Source organism: Lolium perenne, chromosome 1 (assembly GCF_019359855.2).
Source record: "Lolium perenne isolate Kyuss_39 chromosome 1, Kyuss_2.0, whole genome shotgun sequence".
In the NCBI taxonomy this organism is placed as follows: Eukaryota; Viridiplantae; Streptophyta; class Magnoliopsida; order Poales; family Poaceae; genus Lolium; species Lolium perenne.
Genome location: NC_067244.2, coordinates 155,483,002 through 155,493,014, shown reverse-complemented (window position 1 = coordinate 155,493,014; position 10,013 = coordinate 155,483,002). Strand labels below are relative to the sequence as shown.

At 39.7% G+C, this 10,013-nt stretch overlaps 1 protein-coding gene across 1 annotated transcript; it reads left to right on the top strand.

The window, feature by feature from the left end:
- The first annotated feature begins 4,036 nt into the window (after window positions 1-4,036).
- On the top strand, window positions 4,037-8,671 carry LOC127308642 (3-hydroxyisobutyryl-CoA hydrolase-like protein 1, mitochondrial). The gene is made up of 14 exons (XM_051339515.2): window positions 4,037-4,225; window positions 4,313-4,393; window positions 5,006-5,074; window positions 5,153-5,216; window positions 5,584-5,663; window positions 5,749-5,832; window positions 5,997-6,081; window positions 6,220-6,305; window positions 6,418-6,539; window positions 7,312-7,372; window positions 7,668-7,766; window positions 7,843-7,944; window positions 8,045-8,086; window positions 8,198-8,671. Exons 1-14 carry the CDS (start codon window positions 4,091-4,093, stop codon window positions 8,315-8,317), a joined length of 1,230 nt encoding a protein of 409 aa, XP_051195475.1. The 5' UTR covers window positions 4,037-4,090; the 3' UTR covers window positions 8,318-8,671.
- Window positions 8,672-10,013: the final 1,342 nt, after the last annotated feature.

Below are 10,013 nucleotides of genomic sequence, written 5' to 3'. Positions count from 1 at the left end.
TAAGTCAGTAGCTCGCTCCATCATACCAGAAAATAGAGTCATAGTCATTTTTCCCATTAGACATGCTTCGCATCTATCAAGTGACTTAAAGTCAAGTGATTCAAGTAATCTATCAGTATGGAGTTTCTTCATGCGTTTCACTCCAATATGACCAAGACGACAATGCCACATATAAGTAGAATTATCATTCAATTTAATTCGCTTAGCATCAATGTTATGTATATGCGTATCACTACTATCGAGATCTAACAGAAATAAGCCATTCTTTTCAGGTGCTCGACCATAAAAGATATTATTCATAAAAATAGAACAACCATTATTCTCAGACTTGAATGAATAACCGTCTTGCATTAAACAAGATCCAGATATAATGTTCATGCTCAACGCGGGTACAAAATAACAATTATTTAGGCTTAAAACTAATCCCGAAGGTAGATGTAGAGGAAGTGTGCCGATAGCGATCACATCGACTTTGGATCCGTTTCCAACGCGCATGGTCACTTCATCTTTCAGTAGTCTTCGTTTATTCTTTAGTTCCTGTTTCGAGTTACAAATATTAGCAACTGAACCAGTATCAAATACCCAGGTACTAGAACGAGAACCAGTGAGATAAACATCTATAACATGTATATCAGATATACCTTCTTTCTTCTTCTTGACAAGGCCGCTTTTCAGATCAGCCAGATACTTGGAGCAATTACGCTTCCAGTGTCCCTTCTCCTTGCAGTAATAGCACTCAGCATCAGGCTTAGGGCCGTTCTTAGGTTTAATAGGAGGCGTGGCAGCTTTCTTGCCACCCTTCTTGAATTTTCCCTTAGACTTGCCCTGTTTCTTGAAACTGGTGGTCTTGTTGACCATCAACACTTGGTGCTCTTTCTTGATCTCAATCTCAGCAGCTTTTAGCATGCCAAAGAGTTCAGGTAACTCTTTGTTCATGTTCTGCATATTGTAGTTCATCACAAAGTTCTTGTAACTTGGTGGCAGTGATTGAAGGACACGATTAATCCCCAGTCTATTAGGAATCACTATTCCCAAGTCACTGAGTTTCTTCGCATGCCCGGTCATAACCAGCATGTGCTCACTAACGGAGCTGCCTTCTTCCATCATACAGCTGAAGAAATGTTTCGATACTTCATAGCATTCCACGGCCGCATGAGTCTCAAATATAGCTTTCAGCTCATTGACCAACTCATGAGGATCGTGGTGCTCAAAACGTTTTTGAAGATCGGATTCCAGACTGCACAGGATGGCACACTGTACTTGAGAGTACCGAGCTTTCCGAGTAGCGTAAACATTCTTTACTTCCTCGGTTTCAGTTTCTGCAGGAGGGTCACCTAGCGGTGCATCAAGCACATATTGCAGATTTCCGCCAGCGAGGAAGATCCTCACATGACGGAACCAGTCGGTGAAGTTGCTACCGTTGCTCTTAAGCTTTTCTTTCTCTAGGAACTGTTTAAAATTGATTGGGGACGCCATCTCTACAACATATATTTGCAAAAGTTTAGACTAAGTTTATGACAAATTGAGTTCAAATTTTAATTCAACATAATTAAAAAACAAGGTGAACTCCCACTCAAAACAATATCCCTCGCATTGTCTTAGTGATCACACGAACCAAATCCACCACACCTAAGTCCGATCATCACGAGACAAGGTGTAATTTCAATGGCGAACACTTAAAGTGTTCATCATATCAACCATATGATTCATGCTCTACCTTTCGGTATCACATGTTCCGAGACCATGTCTGTACATGCTAGGCTCGTCAAGGCCACCGTAGTATCCGCATGTGCAAAACTGTCTTGCACCCGTTGTATGCACTTGTTGATTCTATCACACCCGATCATCACGCGATGCTTCGAAACGACAAGTCGTGGCAACGGTGCTACTAAGGATGAACACTTTATTATCTTGAGATTTTAGTGAGGGATCATCTTATAATGCTACCTGAAGGAGATATGCCCAAGAGGCAATAATAAAAGTGGTTATTATATATCTTTATATTTATGATAAATGTTTATATACCATGCTATAATTGTATTAACCGAAACATTGATACATGTGTGATATGTAAACAACAAAGAGTCCCTAGTATACCTCTTAACTAGCTTGTTGATTAATGGATGATTAGTTTCATAATCATGAACATTGGATGTTATTAATAACAAGGTTATATCATTGTATGAATGATGTAATGGACACACCCAATTAAGCGTAGCATAAGATCACGTCATTAAGTTATTTGCTATAAGCTTTCGATACATAGTTACCTAGTCCTTATGACCATGAGATCATGTAAATCACTTATACCGGAAAGGTACTTTGATTACATCAAACGCCACTGCGTAAATGGGTGGTTATAAAGGTGGGATTAAGTATCCGGAAAGTATGAGCAAATCCCACTGTTGATCCATATGCCTCAACTCATACTTTCCGGATAATTAATCCCACCTTTATAACCACCCATTTACGCAGTGGCGTTTGATGTAATCAAAGTACCTTTCCGGTATAAGTGATTTACATGATCTCATGGTCATAAGGACTAGGTAACTATGTATCGAAAGCTTATAGCAAATAACTTAATGACGTGATCTTATGCTACGTTTAATTGGGTGTGTCCATTACATCATTCATACAATGATATAACCTTGTTATTAATAACATCCAATGTTCATGATTATGAAACTAATCATCCATTAATCAACAAACTAGTTAAGAGGCATACTAGGGACTCTTTGTTGTTTACATATCAATGTTTCGGTTAATACAATTATAGCATGGTATATAAACATTTATCATAAACATAAAGATATATAATAACCATTTTTATTATTGCCTCTTGGGCATATCTCCTTCATATAGTATCGTTGGGTTCATATTGAGAAGTACTTTTTAATGATACTAATTTCATACAAACAATCTTTATCTATTTGAAATAATTCTTGGTCAAACAAAAAGCTCGCAAAACGAGGGCGTCTTATTCCTTAAAACGGAGGTAGTATATTGCTCGCCCCTTGTACATATATGGCCTGCGACTAATTGGCATGCACCACCCCAATGAAATAAACATTTTACTTTGGCTTTATTAAATTTTAAAATGCCTTACCTCTTGAACTGAATATTTAAATTAACATTTTTTGGTTTAAAGTTGAAAATGTTTTGTCTCTTGAACTGTGCATAAAAAAATAGATCAAAACAATAAACTGAGCTATTTGTTCCAAGCACAGAGATAAACTTATAATGTTGGAGTTGGACTACTAATAGAGTTAATGATTTAGAAAATTAATTATTCTAGATTTAACATCGTGATGTCAGCATGAGGCCTAATAAAATCAGCTATTCATGTATAGGTTTTTCTTAAACTGTGTTCAATTTTTCAATAATAATAAAATAATCAGGTTGCATTTATATGATCATTCTAAAATAAATAAATAGAAAAAGCTAATCAACAACTGACTTAACCATGAGCCGAGCTCATACGCGTGACACACATGTGAGAAAAAAGGCACACACGAGTGCTCATTTTTTTTGGCTACATGTCGCAAGTTTTTCATATTCACATGAATTTATTGCATTTCTAAAAATGCTACATACAGAAAAAACATTGTATTCAGTTTTTTTTAGCAATGCCTAGGTTCTCGCAGCAATAACCATATTTTTATTGCAATGATGAGACCGCCCATGCATGCGAAGTTAAACCTGGCTGATTCCTAGCATTTCCCTATAAAATATGAAAAATCAGTTCTTTGAAATATTGGATTTGCCGCAGCGAATGTAGAATGGCAGAATCTTGAGGAAAAGTGATACAGTACTAAAAATATATTATCAAAATAAAGAATCTCGAGAAAAACAAAAGGGTATCGAATTGGGCCAGGCCAACAGCGCAGCCATTTTTGGCACAGTTTGTAGCCCATGATAAAGCGCGGGCTGGGCTACCTACCAGAAGCCCAAAACAAATTTTACTCTCCGGTTCAGCCCAACCTAGGCTGTGGTTTCGTCCCATTTCGGCATTCCAGACAGGCCACATAGCTGGTAACCTCCTTTCCCATTCTTCTCCGCCTACCTCCAAAACCCTACGCCGTGCCCCACCATGCCGAGCCTCGCCGCCGCCGCTGCCGCTCGCCGCGCCGGGGAGGCCCTGCGCCGCGGCGCGACGGGCGGCGCGCGGTATCTCTCCTCCCTCCGCCCGTCGCCCGCGACCGCCGCCGCATCCGACAGCGACGAGGTAACTGCTGCTCGTTTTCGCGGCGTCCCCCACCTCGCCGAGATCTTCCTTCTCTGACATTGTCTTGTGTTTGACGGGCCTTCCCAGGTTCTGGTGGAAGGCAAAGCCAGCGCCCGCGCCGCCGTGCTCAACCGCCCCGGCCATCTCAACGCCCTCACCACCACCATGGTTCGTGCGCCTTCTATTCCCCGTCTCGTCTAGTACGGTTCCGTGCCTTTGGATCGCGTGTTTCGTTGTCAACGGAATGCCTGTGTATTCGATTGCAATTTTTTTTTTGTTTTGTGCATAGTTCCTGTGTTAGAGCAGCTCAGCCAACTGTTGAAAACTTGAAATGCGTTAGAGGTCACACACCGTTGCTCTTTGATCTACTTATTTGAAATGTCACTGTGATGAGTGATGGTCTGCTGTGCTGCTCCATGAATTCTCTCCCCTGTCATGCTTTGCTTCCTGGTACTTGATTGAACTCATGGGTGACTTTGTGAATGCAGTAATGTAGACAATTCCCCTCTGATGCCATCCTGATTATGGGTGTGCAGGGTGTTTGATGGCATGTGTATTTGGATGTGTGAATGTGCTGCTTCATGTAATATCTGGCTTGTCATAAGTACTGGTCCACCTCCTTGATTTAATGCCTTCACAGCATTTCGATTTCCTGTAAATTTGTTTAAGCCATGTTTATTTATGTAATGGTGATGTTCACCTGATGTTATGCTGACGGTATGTATTAGGTCCAACGGTTATGTTTTCCTTGTACATGGATCTGAATGGTTGTTTTGATAGGGGGCTAGGCTCAATAAGTTCTATGCGTCATGGGAGGACAGCCCAGACATTGGCTTCGTCATGATGAAGGTATGATGCCTCATCATTTCTACGTACTAGTGCCATTTGACATGGAAAATTCTAAACTGAGGCGTGTATTGTATGAAGGGCAGCGGCCGAGCATTCTGTGCTGGTGGGGATGTTGTTCGATTGCACAAACTTATGAATGAGGGTAAGTGGTTAGGTCATGTGCAACATAAAATTTACATTTCTTTGTTCGTTGATATATAGGGAACATTGACCTCCGCAGTAGAGTAAACTCCCTAGTATGTTTACATTAGATATATTTGATCACTGGAAGAGTAGGAAATAATTCTTCCATTATAGTAATGAGTGTTCTATTATTCACGGCACCCTTAATTACTTTGTGGAAGGTTTGCATGCCAATTTTTTTTTATTTGCGCAAATTGAGTATTTATGTATATATTAAATTCCTTCTGTCAGACAGTTTTGTTGGAAAAATATGTGCAGCGATTACTTGTTTTAGTATTATGCCCCAAGGTTTCTTCAGTCTTAATCTTTGTCTTATATTGGATTAGGCAAGTTGGACGAGTGTAAGGATTTTTTCAGGACTTTGTACAGTTTCATCTATGTTCTTGGGACGTATTTGAAGCCACATGTGAGCACATGCGTTTTGTTTGAAATTATGCATTTCATTTGAAGTTTTGTGTATTGAGAGCTGATATCACAATTATTGAATATAGGTTGCCATTCTTGATGGTGTTACGATGGGTGGTGGAGGAGGTGTTTCCATTCCTGGAACATTTCGTGTTGCTACTGATAGAACAGTACGTCAACTATTTTGCTTGAGGTTTTTATCCAATTGCTGATAAGGAGCTGATAGTTATTGTGCAGTAGCCTTTCTGTCTACATGATCCATGTAATTATGCGCTTAGAACGTGTGAAGTTTGCTATTGCAAGATATTAATCTGTGGATGCCTACTGTTTACAGGTGTTTGCCACTCCAGAAGTACATATTGGCTTCCACCCGGATGCTGCTGCCTCCTTTTATTTGTCACACCTAACTGGTCATGTTGGTCGGTGCTTAGTGTTCTTATTTTCTCCCTTCAATTTTTACGAGTTTAATGTTGTCCCCACTCCCAGTTATCGTTTTGGTATATTGCAGAATAGTAGCATATAATCATCCTTTTGATTTCTGCCCTAATTATTTCCAGGGGAATACTTGGCCTTGACTGGTGAAAAAATCAATGGAGTGGATATGGTTGCGCTTGGCCTTGCCACACACTATTCCATGGCTGATGTAAGATTTTGCTCATCAAACCATGTTTATTTTTATTTTGTGTAGTTCTGCCCTGTTACTCTCTTTTAGCAAGTAAATGCACCAACTTTCTAAGTTCCATTTCTTTTGACAGCACCTGGAACTGGTCGACGAACGGCTTGCTAGATTGGTAACTGATGATCCATCAGTTATTGATACTTCCCTCGCACAATACGGAGACCTTGTTTATCCAGATAAGACAAGCATTGTGCATAGGTAAATGGTTGAATGACCATACAAACATCAACAGAATTCTTGACTGAACATTTGTGTACTTGAATATTTTACCATGCCATTGGTCGCTCCATCCATGGATCAGTTACAGTCTCTGCAAGTACTGTTTGTAGTGTTCATGAAATTGTCCTCTAGGTGGCTTGGTTCATATATTATTTATTTCTAGGGTGTGAGCAAGGTTTTGCTATACTCTATTACTCTCTTCTAGCAGGTAGAAACTTCTAGACTATAAACCAAATATCCAATTTATCGACACCAATTGCCAACTTCTGTTCTTGGTCAATTGGTTTCTTAGTTTGAGTGTAAATTAAAACATTGCCTTCCTAAAACCAATTCCCTACGACCCCTTAGAGACACGAGGTTTTTGAGTAAAATTCAAAAAGACTTTTGTGACCCTATTTTCCTTCCAAAACCCTATATCTTATTATATGGATGACCAAAGTACTTTTCTTAGTGAAGTGAATGCCACATGTAAACAAGGTCATGGGCTCACGGCGTCAGCTCAATTTTTTTTCGAGAATGCACCCTGGAAGCCGTCAGCTGAAAATGGTAAAAATACTTATATTTAGTAACAAGACAAACCAATGATAGTAAGGTGTAGTTCTATAGAAATTATTGATTCAGATGATTTGTTTTCATATGTGGTTACTGATTAGGATGAAGTTCTTGTGCATGCTTTGTCACCTCTTAATAGAAGTCATGCTCTTGTCTTACTTTTGGACACTGAGCTCATTTGTGCCTTCTGTTACTTTAGGCTGGAGGTTATAGACAAATGCTTCAGCCATGAAACAGTTGAAGAGATCGTTGACGCATTGGTGAGTGATGGTTCAACATTTTGCTTCCAAATCTTATGAAAAGTCTTATTGCTCGATTCATCTTAATGTGAGCAGCCACAAAATACTATTGGTTCCTATGTCCTTGTTCAGCACTTGTTTGAACTTTTGCGATGGTTTTGGATTTCTCAACCTTTTTTTGGGGACTTACTATACATTTGTGAATTTGTTTGTTTGATAATTTTACTGTATGGGTTAATAGCACCACATGTGGTTTGTTCCTGTATGACAGGAAGTTTGTTTCCATGCTTATGCTTTCCACTTCTCTTGTAAACAGGAAAGTGAAGCAGCCAGGTTGAATGAAGAATGGTGTACGTTGGCACTGAAAAGATTGAAAGAGGCCTCTCCACTTGCTTTGAAAGTATCACTACGATCGGTATGTAAGGAGGTTAAGAACTTGCTTTTTTGTGTTTATTATGCTGTTGTTGAGGTTGTATCTGCTCATACTATAGATACGCGAAGGTAGATATCAGACACTTGATGAATGCCTTGTACGCGAATACCGCATGTCTGTCAATGGGATCTCGAAGCCACTTTCCCATGAATTCAGTGAGGTACGTTTCATCTGGCATAACTTTTTTAGACGGGGAAATACTATACATAGAGTTACCAGGTGACGATTATGCAGTTCCAAGTAATGTTTTGTATGTGCAGGGTGTCAGAGCACGACTAGTGGAAAAGGATTTGGCTCCAAAGGTAAATTATTTTGCTGGCTGCACAATTGCACTGTATTCTTCTATTGTCTGCTATATTTTATTCCTGCAGTGGAATGCTCTTGTACCTTTTCTTAGAGTTTTGTTCATGCAGTGGGATCCTCCTGCCCTTGAGTTTGTTTCGGAGGACATGGTTGATTCTTACTTTGCACCTCTGGGTGAATTTGACGCTGAGCTGAAGCTGCCTACAGAACTGCGAGAGGCATTCGTATAGTCGAAGATGGTTCCAGGGATGGGGTGTTGTTTGAGATGCAATAGATTTTTGAGCCCATTGTTGTTGGCAGCACATAAGCAAACTAGGACGGGATGTGGGATGGGCAACCTATTCATGTACCATACGCCAACAACCCCTCGGCGTGTTGGAGAACTCGATCGCCAAGAGGAACTCGTGCTTTTTCTTTCTTACCTAATGTTATAAATTAGCATCTATCAGTTTTACTATTTGACTCGGGGAGGAAGCCCCTGCAGCATAGTGCAAAAATAATGGTCGTCTGCTTGTGTGGTAATATCTTGATGTAGCCTTTCCTCCTGAACTATTGCGTCAGTCAAGGGCTAGAGATATATTTTACTATGTATGTCGAGATTTGTCTAAATCTGGATATATCTAGATGCTATTTAGTGTGTAGATACATCCAGATTTAGACACTTATTTATAGATGGCCACTGTGGATGTCATTTCGCTTTCAGCACCGATTGGAACGAGCCGGTTCCAGAGATGGCGAAATGACATCCTCACTCGGCGCCTTACCAGCATATATATACATACAAGGCTATAATTGTTTGCTCACGTTATTATGAATTAACGGAGGTCTAACTCAGCATGCATATACACTGGAGTAGAAGCTGTCGAAGCTCCCGCCACTGATCCATGTCACGCATTTACACATATCATCAATCGTCAAGTCTTGATTAATTTTAACTATTTTTGCAAAATAATCCCACATATGTGTTGCTTGGAATATTAGAGTATGCTCTGATGACATCTCATCCGATTTGGACTCGCATATGCCCGTGATAAGGTTCCAAGTATTCAAGTTCAAGTTTGTTTATGTATATTCCTTTGTGCATGTTCCGTCAAGTTCATGTCTATTTGTTTGCTTACTGGATTAAGCATGTGGTCATAACCTCTTCTGTTCTAGTGATATGTGGTGGTTCGTGTAGACAGAATTGCGATTGCGTTGACAGTCAGATATATGCAAATTTCTGTTGAAGTTACCACTTTCTCGAAATCTTTGTCAAAAAAATGATTCATGTGTTCTTTACATCTACTCCCTCCGGTCTTTTTTAATTGACCCAGATTTAGTACAACTTTGTACTAAATTCGAGTCAATTAAAAAAGACCGAAGGGAGTAATATATAGGTAAACACTATCGAAAAGGTGAACGGGCACACATATATATTAAATGGAGCAATGAAAATAACATTCAATACCATGGGGATATTCAATACCATGGAGGTATTAATGCCTTCTTCCTCATGCACCCACCAGCGGCACGTCCTGAGATGAACTCACCATAACAGCTAGCGATTAGTATTTTTGTTCTTCATGTGCAACTAGGAGCTGAACTTTATTCACATCGTTAGGTTTAGTTATGGGGAGTTACTAATTATCGATTGAAAATAATCAGATGACATCATTGAGATTCAGTTATAGTCGATGTTGTAACTTATGAGTAACACGAATGACAAAGTAATTCAATATTGCAATTCATGACTAGCAAAAATTACTGAACGGTTAGTGGTCCTGTTTATTTTTGCTCAGCTGCAACTCATGTACAAGTAGTGAAATTTCAATTGCAACTTGCAACTCATAGATAACATGTAATCCAATCGTTATTTTGTCATGCTTCAAGTGGAAATTCGTCCTCCGCAGGAATATTTCAACGCAGAGTAAACTTGGAGCAGCAAAG

Bases quoted from the DNA above. Each gene is read 5' to 3' on its own strand.
- LOC127308642 (XM_051339515.2), top strand. From the start codon at position 4,091: ATGCCGAGCCTCGCCGCCGCCGCTGCCGCTCGCCGCGCCGGGGAGGCC. The intron at 5,833-5,996 runs GTACGTCAACTA...TACTGTTTACAG, and splicing joins GTGTTGCTACTGATAGAACA to GTGTTTGCCACTCCAGAAGT. The intron at 8,087-8,197 runs GTAAATTATTTT...TTGTTCATGCAG, and splicing joins AAAAGGATTTGGCTCCAAAG to TGGGATCCTCCTGCCCTTGA.